This window comes from Pagrus major, chromosome 23 (genome assembly GCF_040436345.1).
Source record: "Pagrus major chromosome 23, Pma_NU_1.0".
Taxonomy (NCBI): domain Eukaryota; kingdom Metazoa; phylum Chordata; class Actinopteri; order Spariformes; family Sparidae; genus Pagrus; species Pagrus major.
In genome coordinates, this window is record NC_133237.1 from 5042981 (window position 1) to 5068114 (window position 25134).

Here is a 25134-nt window from a genome sequence, read left to right on the forward strand (position 1 = left end):
GGAAGGTGTTTCAAGCTCAGACCTCTGTCTGCAAAGTAAAGGTATTGTTTTTTCATTTACTGCTTTTGCAGACTAACCTGTAAGGAGTGTTAACGATTGGCTTGGATGTCTGTCGGATCCCCTGCACAATCTTCAACATTCTTTAGATCTTCAACATGCATTTGAACACTGTTACTTTTTCTTGTGACATTTGGGGAAATCGGCTTGTTTGCTTTCTTGCTGAGAGTGGTATGAGAAGATTGATACCACATAGCTCAACCAAACACTCAAGATTGGAAACAGGGGGAAACAGCTACCCTGGCATGAAATCTGCACCTCTGAATGTTATATCTTGCTTGTTTAATCTGCACAAAAATGCAAAAATGATAGTCAGGTGAAGAATTGGGAAGTCATTCCACACCTGTAAAACCCCAATTCACTGCTTTTACTCTTTGGTCCATAGTTCAATCAAGTGAAAAATTAGAATTTTAAAATTTTCAGCAGTTATAAACATAAGCTTACAAACCCTTCCCTTTCCTATGCAGGTGCTTAGTGGCTTTTTTAATAAGGGTATTTGTCCATCTCAAAATGATTGCACTGTCTTGCTGTGAACAGCTGTTTCCACAACAGCCTAAAGATGCTCAGTAAGATCCTGGAATAACTAACTTTGTGTCATGTTTCTGGAGCCATACACTGATGATAGAATAACCTGTGACATGCTGCATTTTCATAATGGAAGAGTCCATCTATTGGCCTCTTCATATACCCCTTTACATTATTCATAGTAGGTGCCCCAAATTCTAATCTTTCCATCCGAATGATGCAAAAAAGACTTTTAAGCTCGGCAAATGTTTTCTACTTATAATCCATTTTTTCATGTTGCAGGATTTACTGGAGAAATGCTGTTGTCATGCTTTGAGTCAGTGGTTTTCTAACTGGAGTCAAGGGTGTGGCTGTTAGTCTTTACCTATTTTAATACATACTTGAGGGTTTTGATTTTATTAGTGTTTGTTTCCTCAAACATATTCATTTTTTCTCGTATAGTGTAGATAATGTGGTTACAGTTCAACAAATAGACACTTTTATCTTTATACTGTCATAAAAACTGTCATTTAATTGTTAGATATGTGTAATATTAGATACTGACTTTTATTTTAATACTTTTATGAAGTTATTGTACGTTGGCTGTTTTGATTTTGATGTTTGATCCTCTCTCACGGCTGTCATTTCAAGGTGACTACAACTACACAGAAGCAAGCTTCAAACTTTTCAGAGCCACCATTCAAGCCTACAGCTGGTCAGTGTTCAATACTAAAGATTTTAAGTGTTCCCTTAATTTAGCAAAAAGTGGGCTATGTTATTTCAAACTAACTAAAGACTATAAGTTAGAATATGAAATTTTCACCATTCTTTTGTAAAGTGTCTTTATAGACTCACAACTTTATGGGAGTACAATATTAAAATCACTGGACTACCTGTTTCATAAATACACACATCATCAATAAATGTTAACAAGTTTAGTTTATATTATGTAATGTTTAATACATTAATACCAGTGTTGGTTAGTGTGCCCAAACTGTAGTATAGCTTTAATAGTACATAACATACTTCCGTGTATGAACTGATGTTAATGATTGCACCCTTATGTTAAACTGTTACCAAGGTTTATTGGTATTGCAGTGAAAGGAAACCATGGCAACACCTGCAGAGCTTCTGGCAACCTTAGAGGATTTGGCAGATGAAGAGTTTAAAAAGTTCAAATGGTTCCTGCAGCAGGCTGACATCTTAGAGGGCTTCCCAGCAATTCCAAGGAGCCATTTAGTGAATGCAGACAGGCTGGACACAGTGGATGAAATCACTGACACCTATGACAAAAATGCAGTGGAGGTGACCATCAAAGTTTTGAAGATGATCAAAAAGAATGACTTGGTGCAGCGTTTATCAAATATCAACTCAACATCCAAAGGTAAGTACAATTAAAATAAATAAATCTCATTTTCAAATGTCACCAGAAGAAGAGAGTTATATATCGCAGTGTTATGAATTACACTGGGTAATGACCTGTGACCATGGTTAAGATATACAACTTGCACCATCCATGAAATATCACTGCTCTACTGCTGTGTTAGTCAAAGAGACCCTTTAAACACAGTTAAACAGATCAAATAACATTGAACATTTTGGAGAACAAACATTTGTTGCTGGGGAGGTGCCCGTTTATGGTATTCTTTGTTGGACGTCTGTATTTGTATTTTGAGTACAATTCTGTGTCCCTCTGACAAAAATGCACCGGAGCCAATATTGATTAAATTGATTTATTATCTTTTATTTTTTGCATTGCCCCAGTTTTCTTTCAAAATTAAATCTGTCACCTATTTCTACAGCGACACGTGTAGTTGGCAAAAATCGACCTGAAAACGACCAGTAGACGGTCATATTGACATCATGCCAGCACTTCACTACAGTTTTAATGTCTGTATGTGTAGAATATGTCACAGACATGAAGAGAATACACACAACAGGTGAGGGGCAGTTTTTTCCTGTGCACTTTCTTTCTTCACTTTCAGGCATACACAGTCTAACGTGGTCTGGTGAAGTGAAGGTGATGGTGATGGTCCACTTTTGTGCCGGTACCACCGGTTACTCAAGAGATGGCAGGCAACGTGTGTGGGTTTCCGCACGGCACTTTTATTCATATTAAGCTACTGACCATACCATGCCAGGTCTCTATGGCACTAATGTTACAGTCATATATGTAAATGAACACAGGCCGAGGTTCTTCTACCAACACTTTACAAAATAAAACAAAAGAAAAGGGAAGTCATCCTTGTTCTCATAGGGAGCGGAAGTAGGCTACTCTTCTTCATCGTAAGGGTCACATTACCCATTAAAACAAAAGGAGGCGCTACCTAGTGACGCTACATTAAATAACTCTTACTGTTACAACAGGCATCCAGTTTGTCCAGCCTGTTATGACTCGTGGATACCAATTCTTCCACCTCTGTGTTGACAGAGACAGTATCTTTACTCCAGCTATTAGCAGTCACTAAGCAAGTGCATTGACAAAGACATGATCTCTCACCAACTTCCCACTGGTTTGCCCTACCACTTATAACCAGTAGAGGCATTTGCAGGTGTCAGTGGCAACTTAAGGTGCTGACAAGAATTTCCTTGCACCATCCGGACATCTCAGTTAATATGCCATATTAACTGACTCAATAGCTGTAGCTTATCTTTTTTTTCAAAAGCATGTGCCCCATGTACAGAGGCTGAGTCTGTGCCGAAGTAGCCCAGGGTTCAAATCTGACCTTTGGCCTTTTGCTACATGTCATCCCCTTTCTCTCATCCCATTTCCTGTCATCTCTCTAAGCTATCCTGTATAATTAAAAAATTAAATAATTAGCCATGTTAGCCATCGGTGATTGTCCTTCCATGTTCCCTGCACCATTGGTACTAGTTGGCCCCTGCTGGTGGCTTTTCAGCCAATTGAGTAGTTGAATTGGCAGCAGAACCCATCAGAAGAGAAGTCGCTCTGATTGGCTGTTCAGCTAATGGAATCAGTGCACAAAAGAGACAGGGGAAAAGATAGGCAAAGTTATTGTAGTATCCACGATTTTACCCATTTAGCATGGTTACTCCTTATTTTTCAATTCCACCTTTGCCAGTGCCTGTGACTTATTCATTGAAACTTTTCAGACATATTCATTTAGAAGTTGGTATATTAGTGAGAGTGGTGTGAAAAAATGCTGCTTTATCGTTACAACAGTTTGTACATCCACAGAAATGAGACTTCCAGTTTCCCTTTTTGAATGGAAAATACAGACTACAAGCTATTTGACTGATAGCTGTTGTTGACAAGCGACTTGTACAAGTGCAGCTTTTTGGCCGAGACACAGGTGATGTGAGGCGGCGCAACAGTCGGCCTTTGCTAGTTCTTTGATCTCAGTTTGGTGTGTCTGGGCCCTTAAGGATCTCAGCCCATGGCTCCAATTAAAATAAATTACAAGACTAAAAGTTAAGCAAGGTGACACTCCCAGGTAACTCCTATCCTATGGGGCACGAGGCCTCAACAAACTCCATACATTGTTTCTTTGGCTAAATGTTGGGAATACAAATGTGAATATACAGTATGTCAGTGTTGTATTGATTGTGTCCATTTATCTGGAAATATTATATTACTCCATTTGTATATCTGTTGTTTCTTCTTTCAGAGGCTCTCACTGATTGCCAGCGCAAACTCAAGTTCAACCTGAGGAAAAAGTTTCAGCATTTGTTTGTGCAAGCCACAAAATCTGGGAAGCAGATGTTGATGAATGAGATCTACACTGAGCTCCATATCACAGATGAAAATGTGGAACGCACTGTCAATATAGGAGACTTACTTGAACTCTTACCTGGTCAAGATGGATCACTTAGAACATTGATGTTGAAAGGAGTGTCTGGTATTGGGAAAACTGTCACAACACAGAAATTTGCCCTGGATTGGGCTGAAGACAAAGTTAACAACAATACACAGTTCATATTTCCATTCACTTTCCGCGAGTTGAATTTGCTTAAGGGGGAGAAATACAGCTGGGTGGAACTTCTTCATCACTTCTTTGCTGAAACCAAAGGAGCAGGAACATGCAGTTTCGATAAATTCCCGACTATGTTCATCCTTGATGGTCTGGATGAGTGTCAACTTGCTTTGGACTTCCACAACAACGAGATCCTGAGTGATGTCACTGACTCAGCTTCAGTGGACGTGCTGCTGACAAACCTCATCATGGGGAAACTGTTCCCTTCTGCCTGCGTCTGGATAACCACAACTCCTGAGGCAGCTGGTCGAATCCCTCGAGAGTCCATTGACATGGTGACAGAGGTGAGAGGGTTCACTGATCAAAAGAAGGAAGAGTACATCAGGAAGAGATTCAGGAATAAGGAACTGGCCAGCAGGATCATCTCCCACATCAAGACATCACGAAGCCTGCACATCATGTGCCACATCCCAGTCTTCAGTTGGATCACTGCGACAGTTCTGGAGGATGTGTTGAAAACAGATGACAGAGGAGAGCTGCCCAAGACTCTGACTGACATGTACACACACTTCCTGGTAGTTCAGTCCAAACTGGCAAATGTCAAAGATCATGGAAGAGCTGAGACAGATCCAATCTGGAGCACAGAGACCAGCACGATGATTCTGTCCCTGGGGAAACTGGCTTTTGAGCAGCTGCAGAAAGGAAGCCTGATCTTCTATGAAGCAGATCTAGTGGAGTGTGGCATTGACATTAGGGCTGCTTCTGAGTACTCAGAAGTAATCTCAGAGATATTCAAAGAGGATCATGGGCTGAACCAGGACAGACGTTTCTTCTTTGTCCATTTGAGCTTCCAGGAGTTCCTGGCTGCTGTTCATGTCATAGTGTCATTCATCAACTCAGGTATCAACCTCTTGTCTGAAGAACAATCAACCTCCAAACAGTCTGTGCTCATCACAGAGCAATCAGCAGTAAACCAACTCTACGAGTCAGCAGTCAACAAGACTTTACAGAGTACAAATGGACACCTAGACTTGTTCCTCCGCTTTCTCAGTGGTCTCTCACTACAGAACAATCAAGAACTACTCCAAGACCTGTTGAAACAATCAGGAAGTAGCCTACAGAGCAATCAAGACACAGTCCAGTACATCAAAAAGAAGATCAGGGAGAATCCCTGTCCAGAGCGATGCATCAACCTGTTTCACTGTCTGAATGAGCTGAAAGATCAGTCTCTAGTTGAGGAGATCCAACAGTACCTCAGTTCAGGATGTTTGTCCTCAAACAAACTGACTCCTGCTCAGTGGTCAGCTCTGGTCTTCATCTTACTGTCATCAGAGAATGAGTTTGAGGTGTTCGACCTGAAAAAATTCTCTGCTTCAGAGGAAGGTTTTCTGAGATTGCTGCCAGTGGTTCAGGCTTCCCGTCGAGCTATGTGGGTTTACAACTTAGTACATATTAAATACTGTAATATTATGTTCTATTTTTAGGTTCTTGCTCATTCTTTCTTTGGTTATGACATCTTTAGGCTGAGTGGCTGTAACCTGTCTTTGAGAAGCTATGAAGCTCTGGCCTCAGTTCTTGGCTCCAAGTCTTCTAATCTGAGAGAACTGGACCTGAGTTACAACCATGTGATGGATGAAGGTGTCCAGGAGCTCACAAGGGGGTTGATGAATCCACAATGCAAACTGGAGACTCTCAGGTCTGCTTGCTTTAATGACAATTTAATAATAATAATAACATTTTACTTCAGTTTGTTAAGGTTTTGTAGGTATTTAAAATATATTATTACACTTTATAGACTTTTTAGCTATGATAGTGGTGTGCCTCTTAGGGTAGCAAAGTCAGTTGGTTAGTCCACCACCTTGGTCCAGATATATTATCTGAAATATCTTAAAAAAATTAATTGATTGCCGTGAAAAATGCTCATTTCCTTGGCGGGACTCTGATGATATCTACCAACCATGTGGCTATTTTGCTCGAAAAGTTCATGGATCTAACAAGAGAAATCAGTATGAATGCATTCTGTTATCTGTCCATGTCATTGAATTGTTCTGTGTGGTTGGTTGCCTTCTCTATGGCTGACTCTAACCGTTACATTCCACCGGGACCAATCACAGAGCTGATCCTGGCCATTCTAGTCAATGCTCACGTTTCCACCAGCTGTGGAAAACAGGAACAGCATAGTGCATCCAATCAATTTTCAAAATGAAACACCTTGTACCATTTTAGGATCATGTTTCACTTCACTACATCAGACATCTAAGAACATTTACATTTAAGTACGAAGCATACTCACCCATGGCAGAAGCACAAAAATCAAGGAGAATGTAATGAAATAAGCAAAATCTCAGGAGGGCTACTGTATCAGCCAACAACACGCTCCACAATGCCCTCGGTGGGATATGCATCTTGCGTGGCGAACGGAGCAAAATAGCATTGCACACATAACAATCATTGACACGTGCCCGATGGAAACCAGGGGTAACTGTTAACTGACACAAGCTCTAGTAATGTCTGTTTTTGGCAGTGCTTGAGCTGGAGTAGCTGACCAACCTATTAACTCATTCTCTGGAGCCACTTTTCGCTGTAAGGGTGTCTTAAGTCGTTGGTAGGAGCAAGCAGGCCAACTGCTTGCTGCCAAAGCTCCACCACCCGACATATCGGCTTCACTTAACGAGCCTAAAGACACTGCAGCTGTGGCAGCCTGGTGGTGTGCTTACCGTGAAACTACAGCTCACAATCTGCTGCATCAGCTGCGCCTTTGTTACAGCATAAAGCTTGCCCAACAAAATGTATTTGCAAGATCACTTAATCCTGTAATCTCACAAATCAAGCTGCTTTGTAAGGTGAGGAGCAGATAGCTATTTAAGTATGCCAGATGTATGAAGGCAGTGAAAGTCAGGTTTGAGTTGGTCATACTGGTCATTCAGTTAAAGTCAGAGATAAGCATAAGAGGCTTGTGCAGCTTGCCCCATTTTATTATGTATTGCACAAGTCCTTATTCCTTCGAATGTCTACAATGAAGTGCCAAGTTTAACGTTAGCATGACACAGACTCACAATGGCTACACCTTTGGGAAATTTGGCAGGTTGAAATATACTGGAATTTTCCTTTAAGGGAAATCAACATTCTTTCAGACTGCAATTATTAAAAAAATAATTGCCCATCTTCATCTTTTATTCTTCTTCAGGCTTTGTGACTGTAAACTGACATCCCAGAGTTGTGAAGCTCTGTCTTCAGTCCTCAGTTGCCAGTCCTCCAGTCTTAGAAGGCTGGACCTTACTAACAACCATCTGCAGGATTCAGGAGTGGAGCTGCTCTCTGTGGGATTGGAGAGTCCACACTGTAGACTGGAATCCCTCAGGTCAGCCAACCCTATGACTAACCACTTAAATGTGTTTGAAGCCATTTAAAGTGTGACACTACCTAGTACTAGCTGAAGATCTTGTTTATGCAGATACAGACACCTAGATTGTCTAATTAAATAGAAAAACAGCATTTTAAAATTGTATATTTGTCTCTAACACTTCCTATTGTAACCTGTTGAAAAAAAAGAGAAGTCTGTTAGTTCTGTAACCTGAAAGAAAAGAAAAGAAAAGAAAAGAAAATTTACTTGTTGAACGAGTAACCTGTTGAGAAGGGAAAAATGTTACAACATTTAGAAATATTGTTTTCTTTCATTGAGCACTATTTTCATTTAATTTCTTATCAGAGTCTTTATTTCATCCTGTATTTAATTTATTTATTTATTAATTTTATCCCAGAGGTCCGCTTCCGCTTCGAGTAGTGATTCTGTGGAAGAAAGTGATTTTATTCGCTCATAGTCCATTAGCCGAATTGCTATTGGTGAAACCAGCTTATGTTCCGCCTCCTTGGTGCAGGTAGTGAGACGTGCAGAGATACACACACACAACGATAGCAGGAGGAGAGCACAAACACGGACATTAGAGTGAGGAAAGTCGGAAAAACACTTGATATTGTGCATACTGAGGAACTGTGGAGAAAGAGGAGCTGTTCGAGCCGATAAATGAGTGCCTGGCGGACCACGAAGAAGCGACCCTGGGAACTTTACCTGTGTTGATTCTTTTCTTTTCCCGGTGAGTGCTGTGAAGTGTGGTGGTTAGCGGCTAGCTCCGCAAGTTAGCATATTCCTCGTGGTGTGTTAGCCACCGAGCCGAAGCATTAGCTCGCAGTGTTGTTTACTTTCTTGAGAAAGAAGAGAAAAGCGTGAGTGTGTGCGAGTGTGTGCGAGTGTGTGCGTGCGTGCGTGCGCGTGTGCGTGCGTGCGTTTATGTGTGGAAAACAAGTATGTGTGTGTTAATTACATTGTGTGAATAGAAAGACCTCATTAAGGCTGCTTAATTCTTCTGTGTAGTACAGTACTGTGCACACAGGCACGTGATAAATTCATATTACATTATTTTACTTACCTTGATCCAGTGTGAGTATTTACCATTGAACTGTAAGTGGTTTTATAATCATTTACATGTAGATTTTGATTGTTTATCAGTCATTTAATGATTTTATTTTCATTACAAAAGGAAAAAACAGTGAAGTTGACATTTCATATGCTAACACTGTAATGCTGCAGTTATCTTGTAATAAGTTAACAGTGAAAAGTAACATTAGACATTGATATTGATTATATTTAGGAAATACAAACTGTACAGTTAAAAGAAAGTGAATAGATTTATTTAAGCCCTGTTGTGTTAAACAGGCTGGGTTTTTGGATACCCTGGATTCTGGATTCTCTCCCTGACGAAGGAGATGGCGAGCTAACCGTGTGAACATCTGGACTTGTGCTGAAGAGGACTCTCTCCTTCTTCACCTGTCATCCTGCCGGTGTGGTAGGACTGAAAAAAGATTAAAGGGACTATATACATATTTTTTTCTTTCCTCTGGAAAACAAGAGACAAACTTATTTTTTTTTAAGGGTGCACCCGATTCAGGAAAAAAGACAATTTAAAAGAAAATGGACTTAAGGCCGGCCGCAATTGTAAAAGTGTTAATTCTTTATGTGTGTTAATACATTTGTTCTGCTACAACTCACCTCTGTGTGTTTGCCTCTTACTCAATCGGTGTCCAATCCTATTCTCCATCATCACTCCTCCCTCAGAATCTAGAGTATTCTGGCCCAGTGCTACTCACTACCAGGTGGGTTACACAGTAAAACTTGGCGAGCTAGCCAGGAGGGAGACATTTAATTCACACCTTTCCATTATAATCAGATTAAATGGACACATTTTGAGTAATTGAGTGCAAAAAAAAAAAAAAAAAAAATTTTAAGGTATTTTGGTTACATTGATTCATCCCATTTTTAAGTTCATTGACAGTTCAGTTCTACCTTGTTTAAAAATGGAGATCATTGTGACAGAGGGTGTCAAGATCCCAAATGCTGTTTTAGTTAGTGGCTTAACCAATACTGAGGTTGACAATGAGATCTTTGACGTTCTTAAGCAATATGGGTCTATCTCTAGAATAATCAAAGTACCTACCACAGATCCTGTAACTCAGGCAATTGCAGAGTTTGAGCATGGCAGTGCTGTAAAAGACCTTGAAACCACTGTCTTACCTTACCGAAGACCATGTGTTACCAAGCCTGAAGTTATCCACATTGTTCAGAGTCTTGCTAGTGTTTACACTAGTGATGTGGGCACCAGTGCAACAAATACTTACCTTTCTGGGCTGAAAGACTTGGCTAAGTTGAGCGGCAGGGATTTCGGAGACATCCTCCGTGAGGAGCTGGCTAGGATCAGTGAATCCATTAGAACTGAGACCCCAGCGGAGACCAGTGAAAACCCTGTGGAAACTGGGCCGCCCCTTACACAAAGTGATATCCAAGCTACGGCCCCTAGCTTTGTCAGTGCCCCCACTGAGGTGAGTCAGACCTCCTACAGACCCCAGACTGGCATCGAAGTAAGAGATCTTCTCTCTCCAAGAGGAGAAAGAACCAGCCCTTTCCACTTGTCTTCAGATCAACTCAGCACGCCGGAAGTGCAACGTGTTGTGGTTGAACACATTGTCAAGAGCAGTGAAATTTCATCTCACTTTCATTCATCTTGTAAACTGAAACAGTTTTCTGGGCGACTTCCTCAGCCAGCCTTTGAGGTCGACTACGAGACATGGCGCAACAGTGTGGAGTTCTGCTTGAATGATCCAGCAGTCCCTAACTCCCAAGTGGTAAGGAAAATTGTTGAAAGTCTTTCATCTCCAGCTGCAAACATAATCAAGTCATTAGGGCCTCAAGCTTCACCAACAGAGTACTTGACCTTACTTGATTCTGCTTATGCCACTGTCGAAGATGGGGATGAGCTTTTTGCACGATTCTTGAACAACAATCAAAATGCTGGGGAGAAAGCGTCAGACTACCTGCAGCGACTTCACACAGCTTTAAGTTATGTGGTGAGTAAAGGAGGAATTTCTGCTCAGGATATTGACAAACAGCTTCTCAAGCAGTTCTGTCGTGGATGTTGGAATAGTCTTCTCATCACCAGTCTTCAGCTTGAGCAGCTCAAGAGTAAGCCGCCATCATTTGCAGAGCTTCTTCTTTTACTGCGAACTGAAGAAGACAAACAGGCTAACAAAGCTAGCAGAATGAAACAGCACCTTGGTTTTACCAAGCCAAAAGCCATGTCAAACATGCAGGCTGCACACATGTCCTACACAGAGGATATTAGCGTGCCGCAGGAAGCAGAACAAACCTTCTTAGCCATGACCAAAGACATCCAGAAGCAGATGGCTGAACTTCAGATTCAGGTCGCAAAACTCAGTGCAGGCAGTTTGGAGAAGCCTGGAACAAAGAAAGCCACAATAAGTACAAAACAGAAACAAAAGACTAAAAATACCCAGCCGGATGGACAGCTTCAGCAAATGACGGCCATGGTGAAACCCAAGCCATGGTATTGTTTTAAATGCGGTGAGGATGGCCACATTGCATCCACATGCAACAACATGCCCAATCCCACCCTTGTGCAGGCCAAGAAGGCAGAGCTCAGGGAGAAGCAGCGCGCTTGGGAAGCCCAGAATGGCTCACCCACCACTCCCCGGTTAAACTAGAACGGGCTTCCGTTGTGGGGAAAATGGAAGCCGAGCAACCACCATGTCCCCCGTCTACAGGTGAACCAAACCCTGCAATTTACTCGCACAGAGTCACACAAGAAAGAAAATTGCCAAAACATCTTGTAGGTAGCAAATGTACGGCCAGTGTAAATGTGGGTGGGGTGGACTGCAGTTGTTTACTTGACACCGGGTCACAGGTCACCACGGTGGCCAAATCCTTTTATGAGACCCATCTGTCTGAGCATCCTATCAGACCCCTCAGGAATATCCTTGAAGTAGAAGGAGCAAATGGCCAACCCGTTCCTTACCTGGGATATGTGGAGGTTGACCTCAAGTTCCCGAAAGCCCTTCTTGAGTCCGAGCCTGAAATTTCCACCTTGGCTTTAATCGTTCCCGATCTCCGGTCAAATAGTGGTGTTCCATTGTTAATCGGAACCAACACTTTAGACCCTCTCTTTGATCAGTATTGTGATGAGTCTCCATTTTCCCATAGCTCACCTTGCCATGGCTACAGTCACGTCCTTCGTACACTACAACTGAGGAGAAAACAAGCAACAAGTGGAAAGCTTGGTTTTGTGAAGCTCAGAGGGAGAGAACATGAAGTCCTTCCAGCAAAACAAAAAGTGCTGCTTGAAGGCTGTATGTGTGTCAGCTCAGTCAACACAGAGAAATATGGGCTGTTAGAGCAACCATCCAGATCCACCCTGCCAGGTGGTGTGTTTGTAGACTGTTGTCTCATTTCCTTGCCAGAGCATGGCTCCAACAAGCTGCCTGTCCTCCTTAGAAATGAGACCGAACATGACATCACTCTACCTACCAATTGCATTATTGCAGACTTGACTATTACAGATGCCGTCATCGAGAATCATCATGTAGTCCATGAGGAGGCTCAGAAGCATGTTGTTGAGTGCTCTACTCACCAAGCAGAGGCAAGGTGTCCTGGGAAAAGCTTTGATTTCGGCCCTTCTCTCCCTGAGGAGTGGAAAGAGAGAATCACCGCTAAGCTAAATGGCTTCTCTCATGTCTTTGCCCAACATGATCTTGACTTTGGTCATGCGACCAAAATCCAGCACCACATCAAGCTGAAGGATGAGACCCCAATCAAACAGAGACCCCGTCCGATTCATCCTCGAGATTATGAAGCAGTCAAAAAGCACCTTCAAACCCTTCATGACGCAGGTGTGATCCGAGAATCAGAGTCCCCATTTTCATCACCGATCGTAGTGGTGAGAAAAAAGAATGGCGATGTCCGCCTATGTGTGGACTATAGAAAATTAAACCTGCAAACAATAAAAGACTCTTATGCATTGCCAAACCTGGAAGAGTCGTTTTCCGCTCTCACTGGCTCGAAGTGGTTTTCCGTGATGGACCTGAAGTCTGGATACTATCAAATTGAGATGAGTGAAAGTGACAAGCATAAAACCGCCTTTGTGTGCCCCTTTGGATTCTGGGAATTCAACCGAATGCCCCAGGGAGTCACCAATGCACCGAGCACATTCCAACGGCTCATGGAGAAGTGCATGAGTGACATCCATCTAAAGGAGGTCCTGGTTTTTCTTGACGATCTTATAGTGTTTTCAGACACTCTTGAAGAACATGAGACTAGGCTCATCCATGTGCTCAGCCGTCTCGAGGAATATGGCTTGAGACTTTCACCAGATAAATGTAAGTTCTTTCAGACTTCAGTACGTTACTTGGGGCACATTGTATCCAGCGATGGAGTGAAGACTGACCCTGAAAAGGTGCAAGCCCTGAAAACCTGGCCGAGACCACAGAACTTAAAGGAGCTCCAATCCTTTCTGGGATTCTCTGGTTATTACCGGAGGTTTGTGAAAGATTATTCAAGGATTGTCAAGCCCCTGACTAATCTTACAGCTGGATATCCACCAGGGCGGAAAGGAGTTAAGGTTAGCCTCAGTGATGGGAAATACCTCAGCCCAAAAGAGCCTTTTGGTGAACGTTGGAGTACCGAGTGTCAACAAGCCTTTGAGGCAATAATACACAAGTTAACATCGTCCCCAGTCCTTGGTTATGCAGATCCTAAGCTTCCTTATGTGCTCCACACGGATGCCAGCACAACAGGATTAGGAGCTGCTTTATATCAGGAGCAGGAAGGCAGCCTGCGGGTGATCGCTTATGCTAGTAGAGGACTCTCCTGCAGTGAAGCAAGATACCCAGCGCACAAACTTGAATTCTTGGCCCTTAAGTGGGCCATCACAGAGAAGTTTCACGATTATCTGTATGGAAACTCCTTTACTGTCATCACAGATAACAATCCTTTGACCTACCTACTTACCACAGCCAAGCTTGATGCCGCGAGCTACCGTTGGTTAGCTGCACTTTCGACATTCACATTCGATATCAAGTATCGAGCTGGTAAGCTGAACGCAGATGCAGATGGGTTGTCAAGGAGACACCATGGTGCCCTGGAAAATGATGCTGCATCGCAGGAAGAGAGCCGAAGGATTGACCGGTTCACCTCCCAGCTATTAACATCCATGGACAAGTTTGAACTGGTGACCCCAGAGGTTGTTAAAGCTACCTGTCAAAGACATACTGTGAAACAGGTTCAAGAGCTCTCACCTTTCTATGGCTACATTGAATCCCTTGCCATTCAAGCAGATGCAATCCCTGCTGTCTTTGAAGAAAATGAGTCACAAGATGGGGCCTTAACAGTACCTAAGTATAGTGAGTCTGACCTCAGGAAACTTCAAAGAGAAGATCCTGTCCTTGACAAAGTTATCAAGCTGGTGGAGTCCAACAACTTACCTGCAGACCACACAGCAGACTCTCCTGAAGAACGGTCGATCCTAAGAGAATGGAAAAGGCTTCAGTTGAAGTCAGGCATTTTGTACCGAACACGTGAGTGTGAGGGACAAACCTTGTTCCAGCTGGTACTTCCGGATGTCCTAAGACCCATTGCACTCAGGAATCTCCACGATGATATGGGGCATTTAGGGATTGAGCGTACTCTTGAACTCACCAGATCACGGTTCTACTGGCCGAAGATGGCCGCCGAAGTAGAGAAGAAGGTGAAAACATGTGAGCGATGTGTTCGGAGAAAGACCCAACCGGACAAGGCTGCTCCGCTAGTGAATATCCGAACCACTAGACCAATGGAGTTGGTCTGTATGGATTTTCTTTCATTAGAACCGGACAGCCACAACACCAAGGACATCCTTGTCATTACGGACCACTTCACTAAATATGCCGTAGCCATCCCCACCAAAGATCAGAAAGCTAGTACCGTCGCAAAAACCTTATGGGAACACTTCTTGGTTCATTATGGGTTTCCTGAACGCTTGCACAGTGATCAGGGTAGAGACTTCGAGTCTCACACCATCAAAGAGCTATGTGCATTAGCTGGTATTCGTAAGGTGAGAACAAGTCCTTACCATCCCAGGGGAAACCCTGTCGAGCGGTATAACCGAACACTCCTCAGCATGTTAGGCACCCTACGAGACAAAGAGAAGACTCAGTGGCGAGACCATGTCAGACCTCTCACTCATGCTTACAATTGCACGAGGAATGACGTCACTGGGTTCTCGCCGTATGAGTTAATGTTTGGGAGACAACCACGGCTACCCTTAGACATAGCCTTTGGGTTGCCAGTCAAAGAAAAAGAGCCCAGTTCACACTCTCAGTACGTAAGGAACCTGAGATCTCACCTGGAAGAAAGTTATCAGGTTGCCATTGAAAACTCTTGCAAGGTCGCAGAAAAAAACAAGAGGCGATTTGATAGAGTCATCAGAGAGTCTACATTGGCTGTTGGGGATCGAGTCCTCGTCCGTAACCTCCGCCTTCGCAACAAACATAAGCTGGCAGATCGTTGGGAGCCTGCAGTTTATGTGGTTACCAAGCGGATGGGAGACTTACCGGTCTACTCTGTGAAACCGGAAAAGGAGGAAGGACCACCACGGACTCTACACAGAGACCTTTTACTTCCTTGTGGATTTCTTCCTGAAACTGAGAGAGAGGAAACAAACATGAAAAGCAGTCCAAAGAGACCTCGAACAAGGCAGCAAAGTGCCATTCAACAAGATGAAGAGCCCTTTGATACAGATAATGACACAAATGAAAGCTGGTATGCAACTGCTACCTTACCAAATGTTCAAGAGCAGAGGTTCGTGGAGGTGTATGATATGCCAAGACACAGTCTTGCACCTGCCCCGCACGACCGTGGTCAAGACCCTGCAAAACCCCACCCCGATCATGTCAGTATGACTGAGGAGGAAGGAGAAATTGAATATTCCAAGACCCTAACACCTGGAGAGGAAACAGAAAACTCACCTGGAGAGGAAACGGAAAACTCACCTGGAGAGGAAACGGAAAACTCACCTGGAGAGGAAACGGAAAACTCACCTGGAGAGGAAACGGAAAACTCACCTGGAGAGGAAACGGAAAACTCACCTGAAGAGGAAACGGAAAACTCACCTGAAACCGAAACAGGAAACTCACCTGGAACGGAAACTCAAAACTTACCTGAAAATGAAAATGAAGATTTACCTGAAATGGAAGCTCATAACTTACCTGGAGACTTACCTGATACAACTTCAGAATCTGTGGAAGAAGGTCTTATGGAACCAAAAGCTAAAGACCATACAGAAGGAGAGATACCATCTCGAGAAGAGACAGAGGGACAAACAGAAACAGAAACTCATATTAGGAGATCACTCAGACAACGTGAGCCAGCACGTCGGTTCCATTACCCTGAGTTGGGTAATCCCCTAGTTTCTGTTGTTACTTCCTTGTTTCAAGGTTTGAGTACCGCCCTCACCAATTCTCTCAATGATAGTGCTGGTAGAGATTGGTTAACAAACATTCCCTTTGAAGTAACAGAGACAGTAGTTACTAAACAGCCCTTTGAACATGCAGCGGGACGTGCATACATTTAAAGGGGGAGAGTGTAACCTGTTGAAAAAAAAGAGAAGTCTGTTAGTTCTGTAACCTGAAAGAAAAGAAAAGAAAAGAAAAGAAAATGTACTTGTTGAACGAGTAACCTGTTGAGAAGGGAAAAATGTTACAACATTTAGAAATATTGTTTTCTTTCATTGAGCACTATTTTCATTTAATTTCTTATCAGAGTCTTTATTTCATCCTGTATTTAATTTATTTATTTATTAATTTTATCCCAGAGGTCCGCTTCCGCTTCGAGTAGTGATTCTGTGGAAGAAAGTGATTTTATTCGCTCATAGTCCATTAGCCGAATTGCTATTGGTGAAACCAGCTTATGTTCCGCCTCCTTGGTGCAGGTAGTGAGACGTGCAGAGATACACACACACAACGATAGCAGGAGGAGAGCACAAACACGGACATTAGAGTGAGGAAAGTCGGAAAAACACTTGATATTGTGCATACTGAGGAACTGTGGAGAAAGAGGAGCTGTTCGAGCCGATAAATGAGTGCCTGGCGGACCACGAAGAAGCGACCCTGGGAACTTTACCTGTGTTGATTCTTTTCTTTTCCCGGTGAGTGCTGTGAAGTGTGGTGGTTAGCGGCTAGCTCCGCAAGTTAGCATATTCCTCGTGGTGTGTTAGCCACCGAGCCGAAGCATTAGCTCGCAGTGTTGTTTACTTTCTTGAGAAAGAAGAGAAAAGCGTGAGTGTGTGCGAGTGTGTGCGTGCGTGCGTGCGTGCGTGCGCGTGTGCGTGCGTGCGTTTATGTGTGGAAAACAAGTATGTGTGTGTTAATTACATTGTGTGAATAGAAAGACCTCATTAAGGCTGCTTAATTCTTCTGTGTAGTACAGTACTGTGCACACAGGCACGTGATAAATTCATATTACATTATTTTACTTACCTTGATCCAGTGTGAGTATTTACCATTGAACTGTAAGTGGTTTTATAATCATTTACATGTAGATTTTGATTGTTTATCAGTCATTTAATGATTTTATTTTCATTACAAAAGGAAAAAACAGTGAAGTTGACATTTCATATGCTAACACTGTAATGCTGCAGTTATCTTGTAATAAGTTAACAGTGAAAAGTAACATTAGACATTGATATTGATTATATTTAGGAAATACAAACTGTACAGTTAAAAGAAAGTGAATAGATTTATTTAAGCCCTGTTGTGTTAAACAGGCTGGGTTTTTGGATACCCTGGATTCTGGATTCTCTCCCTGACGAAGGAGATGGCGAGCTAACCGTGTGAACATCTGGACTTGTGCTGAAGAGGACTCTCTCCTTCTTCACCTGTCATCCTGCCGGTGTGGTAGGACTGAAAAAAGATTAAAGGGACTATATACATATTTTTTTCTTTCCTCTGGAAAACAAGAGACAAACTTATTTTTTTTTAAGGGTGCACCCGATTCAGGAAAAAAGACAATTTAAAAGAAAATGGACTTAAGGCCGGCCGCAATTGTAAAAGTGTTAATTCTTTATGTGTGTTAATACATTTGTTCTGCTACAACTCACCTCTGTGTGTTTGCCTCTTACTCAATCGGTGTCCAATCCTATTCTCCATCATCACTCCTCCCTCAGAATCTAGAGTATTCTGGCCCAGTGCTACTCACTACCAGGTGGGTTACACTATTTTTTAGATTGATTGGCTGTTCACTGACATGGAGAAGCTGCGATGCTGTGGCCTTTTTCCTTAACTCCCAGTCCTCTTGTCTGAAACAGCTGGACCTAAGTATGAACACACTGCAGGATTCAGGAGTGCAGGTGTTCAGTGCTGGACTGGAGAGTCCACACTGTAAACTGGAAACTCTCAGGTCAGCAGGTTTCTGATAAAGCTTCTCACTTGGCTGCCATGTTGAAAATGGATGTAAGGAGGATGGAGAGAGACTCATGCACTAAGATGCATGTGCAGCCATCCCAGCTCATAAACAAAGAATGGTGTACAGTCATGTAGAGTGTGACGTCATTTTCTGCTCAGGAAGCAATCCCAAACTTGCCGGTTTATTTTTATTTTTATTTCTTTGATAGTGCCCTTCCAATTGTCCTCTGTTTATCAAACAAATTGAATTTAGTGTCATTAAGTAACAAAACATTTGGGTCGATACGGATTTGATGGCCAATCATATCAGATATTACTGAGGTTGTTTCATCCCAAAATTCATGCACCTTTTCACATTCCTGGACCATATGTAATTAAGTTCCAATTTGTTCAGGCTGGCAGAAAGAGCAGTAGGGGTTGGGAATGGCCTTAATGATGTATCAGAGGTCAAATCCTCTTCCCATTTTCTAACTATTGGAGGTTCTCCTACAGATGCATCTGTTTGATTGGCATAAATCCTTGACAATAGTCCTCTGCACGGGGAATTTCTTGCTTTGCAGGGTGGAATATTTTAACATCACAGATATACAATAAAATAGCATCTGCAAACAGCGATATTGAGTTGTTACTTGACTTAATTTGGATATTACAGATTTTATTTTGCCTTATCATTGGGCCGGCGGTTCCAGTGAGATCGCAAAGAGCATGGGTGACAGTGGGCACCCCTGCTGAGAGCCCCGTTCAATCAAGAAGGGTTCTGAATGCAGTCCATTAGTTGAAACCATGGCAGTGGGATTTGCATATAAAACAAGAGCCATATCAATAAATTTGGCTCCAAGACCAAGTGTCTCCATTGATTGCCAAAGATATTTCCACTATAGCTGATTAATTCAGTTCGACTTGTCATTAAACCATCTAGTGTTGATTTAGAAAAACCTGCCTTAAGTGACTGTTCTAAAGATAGACACTGTTTTTCCAATTCAACAAATTTTGCGTCTCTGCTCTTTTTCAAATGGACAGCAAATGAGGACGTGAAATCCCTGATGAACCCTTTAGTTGCTTGCCACACAAAAGAGGGTCACTGGCACTGGCTCAGTCTCTGACCCTTGATCTGTCTCGGTTCAAGTCTATTACTGCATTCATATCCCCCCCAAAATTAAGGAATATTGGCTAAGTGATAACAATTCACTGGTTAGATGCGGAAATAAATTTGTGTCAAACACTGAGGGTGCATACACAGAAACAAAAGCAATTTTCTTGGCTCTTATAGTGGTACATGTATAGGATATCCTGCCTGTTTGGTCTTTACTGGTTTTATCTATTGTGATGGAGCATTTTCAATAAAGTAAAACAATGCAGCCCTTTCTTTTACTGCTTTTGCTAGAGGAAGCGGCAATCTTATAATATTTATTTTATAAATGATTAACATCTATTCTGCGTAAATGTGATTCTTGTATGAGGGCCGCATCAATATTCTTCCTTCTAAAATAGTATTTGATGGTTTATTAATGTTTTAAATATCACAAATGTAATCTTTAAGATTTTTGTTTATAACTCCTTCCTCTTCAGGGTAAGCGCTTGTGACCTGTCAGGACAAAGCTGTGAAGCTCTGGCCTCGGTTGTCACCCTCCAGACCTCCAGCTTGCGAGTGCTGGACTTGACTAACAACAACCTAGAGGATTCAGGAGCCAAGTTCCTTTCTGCTGGACTGCAGAGTCCACACTGTACCCTGGAATGTCTCAGGTCAGCAGAGTGACATGTGTGCTATCTTTAGAGACTGTGGTATTTTTAAAAAAAAAAGATTTTACAATGATATTTTGAATAGTTGCCGGTCTTTAATCATCATTAATTCTTATCCAGGTTGAGTCACTGTTTGCTGTCAGAGAGAAGCTGTGAAGCTCTGGCCTCAGCTCTCAGCTCTCAGCCCTCCAGTTTGAAAGAGTTGGACCTGAGTACCAACGACCTGCAGGATTCAGGAGTGAAGCTTCTTTCTGTTAGACTTGAGAGTCCTCAGTGTAGACTGGAAACTCTCAGGTTAGATTCCCATTGACACATAAAGCATCTCTCACATACATCACTGTTTATACGTTTGGAATCACCAGTTACACTGATGTTTTTCTTCTTTTCTGCAATAATGGCTGTTTGAACATAGAAGAAAACTATAATTCAGACGACAAATGTACTCTACATGGCCAACAGTCAGTAAAAGCCTGACCATCACGGCCATATCAGCTTCTAATCCTAAAAATGTTTTCAATTCAGTTTAGGAGTCAAAGTCAGGCTTATCTGGCAAGTTTAAAACCTGGATATACCTGCATGATATCCTCCCAGGTTATCTGTCCCCTATTGGTTTATGAGGTCCTTATCTCCATAATCAAGGGCTTTGAGAGGAGGGTCAGCAGGCCAGGCCCGAATTCAAGTCTATCAGGCCGGTATTGAGATCAGGACAGGGTGAAAGTGGAGCGAAGCAGATACTGTCTTCAAGTTGCATCTAAAGCACAGGGTGCTGGTGGTAAAGTGTGTCTTGGAAGGTCTTGCCAATATAGCAGATCCACACCTACACGTTACAGTAAGCCACAAAGAAAGAATCGGAGGTTGCTGATCCAGTATGAGGTGTAAGCAAATGTTGAGAAGGAAAGAGAGAGCCAGCTGGATAGTTGGAATGCTGCAGTATGGTCCCTGGACAGAATGTGAGCAAGCAGTCTCATGGACTAATGTGTTGAGCTTTAGAAGGTCAGGCTGCATCAAATGCAATTCAGTTTGCAAGTCCAAGTGCCAAGTAGCAGCAGTTCAAAATCCCTGGGCTAAGGGTGCTACTGCTGGTGCCATGACCAAGTCCTGAAGGCCCACTGAAGAAGACCATTGCTTTTGGCTAGGGAAAAGCCATCATCAGCTGCCAGGACCACCTTCTCTGGTCTGCTAGCAATGGCTGACTGGGAGCTGAAAGTTGACAAGGAACCAACATAAGTTCAAAGAAACAGTTGCCAAAACAACACTAAGGCCAGACATTGTGCTGATCTATAAATCATTGTGCTGAAAGCCTCAAAGCGGGTCATTCTCTTACAGGCTGGACACACAGGCTGTGTGAGCAGCTTGTGGCAGAACATCTTGGCAACCATGTTAACAGGTTAGAGCAGCCACATTATTTGCGTGACTGGCTTGTGTCATGCGTGTGTCAAGCTCTGTGGTCAAATTGAATAGATATATACAGTTTAACAGTGGTAACCCGTGATTAACCTTCTATTTCTATTTTGAAGTTTTGAAGTTTTAAACAACACCCCCTGTTAAATCCAGCTGTCAGTATTGTACTCATGGCAGTGAAAGAGGGACCTGTTCCTGTTTGGATCTACATAGAATTTGATGCTCAGTCGCATGCAGGTAGACATCAAGGCCACCTTCAGTCACTGCATGGCCACAGGGTGGCAAGAAAATCAACAGCTTAGGTCAAAGAGAGAACAAGAAAAATGGGAAAGCTGTGAAAGAGCGAATTTTAAGGAGAAAAGCCCAGAAGGAAAGTGCCACTCTATGCTGTGAAATTACAGATATCTTCACACTAGGGGGCATGGTTGGTGTTTTAGAAAAGGAATACACAGCAGGGCTGCCTTCCGCATATCATATCACAACTACATTAACCAAAAAATTGTGTGTGCAAAAAAAAAAATTAAAATTTAACACTGGGGTCGGTAAGACTGTAGAAACTGACAAAAGCAAGATAAGCTTTGGAAGTATCCAACAGAACATCCCACCAGCTCTGCTTGGCTTAGGTATAGGTAAACTGTATACTGTGAGTGCAGCACATCGTTGTCATCACCAACCATACACAACAACCTCATGTCTGACTCTCATGTAAGAAAACACAATATTATCATAATGAACATAAACAACAAACATGGCTATTATTAGTATTCACTGTTGTCAAGCTATTTTGTTAGTCCCTTCTCTGCCATTCTTGTGCCACTAGCTTGCTATAGCTTTAGCAATACATTGGTCTAGCACTGAGGAACACTCCGGTCATACACAATAAGTGCAGAGTGCAAACGGTAGAGTGCATGCAGGCAGGCGAGTATGTAGACAGACAGACAGGTAGACTGTCCATTTGTTTCATATAGGCTGAATAAGATGATTGGATGGGCTTATCAGAGTCCTGCAACTGCCAGAGTTGCTCATTTTTTCTCTGTTGTTTGTCAGGGCATTTGGTTTACTGATTGCTGAGATGTTCTACAAATATAACAAAAATACTATTAGAATAACTTTCCAACCCTGACATCAGTTTCAAACAACACATATCTAGTTGTTCTAGCTTGTTATGGACAGTATTGTACACTTGACACTGAAACAAGAATCTGTTCCTTTTTAAATCTGCAAAGACTTCAATGCTTAGCCTCCATTTTCTTTTACCAGTGACTGATGATTTGTCATATTCTTATTTATTGTCATTTTCTTATTCATTCTTATTTAACTTCTTTTTGAATCACTGTACAGCATTTGATTCTCCTTGTCCACATTTTTTTTGTTGTTTTTGTTTTTGCAAACCATTAATACAATATAACATCTATTTACAAAGATGACTTTCTACAACCTCAAAGCATGAAAGACCATTCAAAAATGTGGTAAACAACAAATAACTAACTATGCATCAATGTTAATAGGCTGTCAGGCTGCCTGGTCACAGAGGAAGGCTGTTGTTCTCTGGCCTCAGCTCTGAGCTCCAACCCCTCCCATCTGAGAGAGCTGGACCTGAGCTACAATCATCCAGGAGACACAGGGGTGACACACCTCTCTGCTGGACTGAAGGATCCGCAGTGGAGACTGGACAATCTAAAGTATGGCTCATTGAGGGCGGATAGCTTACACCTGTTCTTTGACAGGGGCAGAGAAATATTGAAACATAATTCAGTTATTACATGTAACAATTATTACACGTAATTTTAAATTGGGAAAAATGATTGGAAACCACTGGACAAACCTTTGGGGAGAAAACAGACAAATGGTAAAGTTATTGCTTATAGTGTGACTTTGGTGAGAACAATGTTATAACTGATAGAAAGGTCTGCAACAACTTATATAATAAGACTCTAGGTTGTTTGGCATTAATTTGAACTCATGTTGGAAGATTTTTTTCTGATGAAGGATATGTAATGCTCTTAGTTATACAGTCACAGACAGTATTAGTGTTGCCCTAAAGTGCAAAAACACAATAAGATTTCAGCAAATACGAATATATGTAAGAAAACAACAAAACCATAAAACAGCATCTTAGAGAACACAGCATCAAATTGAAAAAAAACAAACAGTATGTTGTTATATTTTTTGAAATCGTTTATTTTCTGTAATGTTGTTGTGTTTTCTGTAATGTTGTTGTGTTTTGTGGAACGCTGTTTCTTAGTTGTCATTGTGTCTGCACCTCAGGGCCTCTATAGATTTGTTTTTGATCCTTTTTCCATTCTTTCAGAGTGGACCATGGTGGAGAGCAGAGGTTACAACGTGGCCTGCAGAAGTGTACGTATTTTAGTGACTACCATTGACTGTATAAAGTATAGTATATAGTTTATATTGCACACAAACATACAGTAAGACAAATGATGGCCTCTTCAATACATTATGTTAAAGATAATACATTACATGTTTTATCTGTGGATTCATATGAAATATTAGCATATTGTTACATATATTACCAATGTATCTATTTGGGGTGATGAAAGTTGGAAGTGACTGCTTTGTGCCTGTTCATAGCACAGCACTACACTATATGTGTATGTGTGCACTGTATATTGTTCACTAAACATTAGACTATAACAAGCGTGTTCTATTGCTTTATCGTGTCTTATTCTTTCCATCAGATGCCTGTGAACTCACACTGGACCCAAACACAGCACACAGACGGCTTAAACTGTCTGAGGACAACAAACGGGTTGAATACGTGGAGAAGGAAGAGGAACAGCATTATAGCTTTCATCCAGAGAGATTTGATTGCTGCAAACAGGTGCTGTGTAGAAACAGTTTGACTGGTCGCTGTTACTGGGAAATTGAGACTAAGGGAAGGTTTGATATAGCAGTGACTTACCGAGGAATCAGCAGGAGAGGAGATGGTGATGACTGCAAATTTGGGAGGAATGACAAGTCCTTGAGTCTGCAGTTATACCATTGGTCCTATCTTTGTCACAATAACACAGAAACAGAGATACGTAGTCCTAGCAAAGACAGTAACAAAGTAGCAGTGTATCTGGACTGGCCTGCTGGCTCTCTGTCCTTCTACACAGTCCACTGTGACGCACTGGAACATGTCTACACTGTCTACTCCAGATTCACTGAACCCCTTTACCCTGGGTTTGGCTTTGAGTATAGGTCTGGTGGTTTTAGCACGTGGTGCTGTGGTTCCTCGCTGTCTCTGTGTCAGAAAGATGAGGAAACAGAATCTGTCAGACAGTGAGTGCAGAATTCTGACACTATTGAGGATATTATCTGCTATAAATATCTAGAAGAGTTGTGTAAGAAATAACAAACCCAGTTCAGGGTGACTTTTAGGGATGCTAATTTTGCATCAGCAATAAGTTAATGTTCGGGCTGGAGGTAATGATACAGCAAATAACATAGCATAACATGGGTTTAAGACTAATGTTATGAGATAAAGCAGATAACTGAACTCAATATAGGTAATGTGTTATTTTGTAGATTGATGCCTAGTAAAAATAGTTTTTTGTCTTCAGTTATGGCCTTGTACTGTTTTAAAAGATATGTTATGAAAGATTTCTGCATTAAAATGTTTAAAAATGATTAGACCTTTGTTGTAAATTTCTTTGCTTTTAAAAAACAAAACAAAAAAAACAAAACAAGTGCAGTTAAAATATGGGCCAGAATT

At 42.0% G+C, this 25134-nt stretch overlaps 1 protein-coding gene across 1 annotated transcript; it reads left to right on the forward strand.

The window, feature by feature from the left end:
• Positions 1-1700: 1700 nt before the first annotated feature.
• LOC141018937 (NACHT, LRR and PYD domains-containing protein 3-like) lies at positions 1701-25049 on the forward strand. Its single transcript, XM_073493689.1, has 10 exons — positions 1701-1945; positions 4191-5925; positions 6019-6192; positions 7684-7857; positions 18097-18270; positions 19845-20018; positions 20136-20309; positions 22925-23098; positions 23728-23774; positions 24116-25049. The coding sequence occupies exons 1-10, from the start codon at positions 1888-1890 to the stop codon at positions 24703-24705; spliced, it is 3474 nt and encodes a 1157-aa protein (XP_073349790.1). The 5' UTR covers positions 1701-1887; the 3' UTR covers positions 24706-25049.
• The last annotated feature ends 85 nt before the right edge of the window (positions 25050-25134 follow it).

What these genes read in the sequence shown, in the direction of transcription:
- LOC141018937 (XM_073493689.1), top strand. Translation starts at nt 1,888, where the DNA reads ATGATCAAAAAGAATGACTTGGTGCAGCGTTTATCAAATATCAACTCA. An exon ending in TGTAGACTGGAATCCCTCAG is followed by an intron (nt 7,858 to 18,096) that starts GTCAGCCAACCC and finishes ACTATTTTTTAG; the next exon opens with ATTGATTGGCTGTTCACTGA. An exon ending in TGTACCCTGGAATGTCTCAG is followed by an intron (nt 20,019 to 20,135) that starts GTCAGCAGAGTG and finishes ATTCTTATCCAG; the next exon opens with GTTGAGTCACTGTTTGCTGT.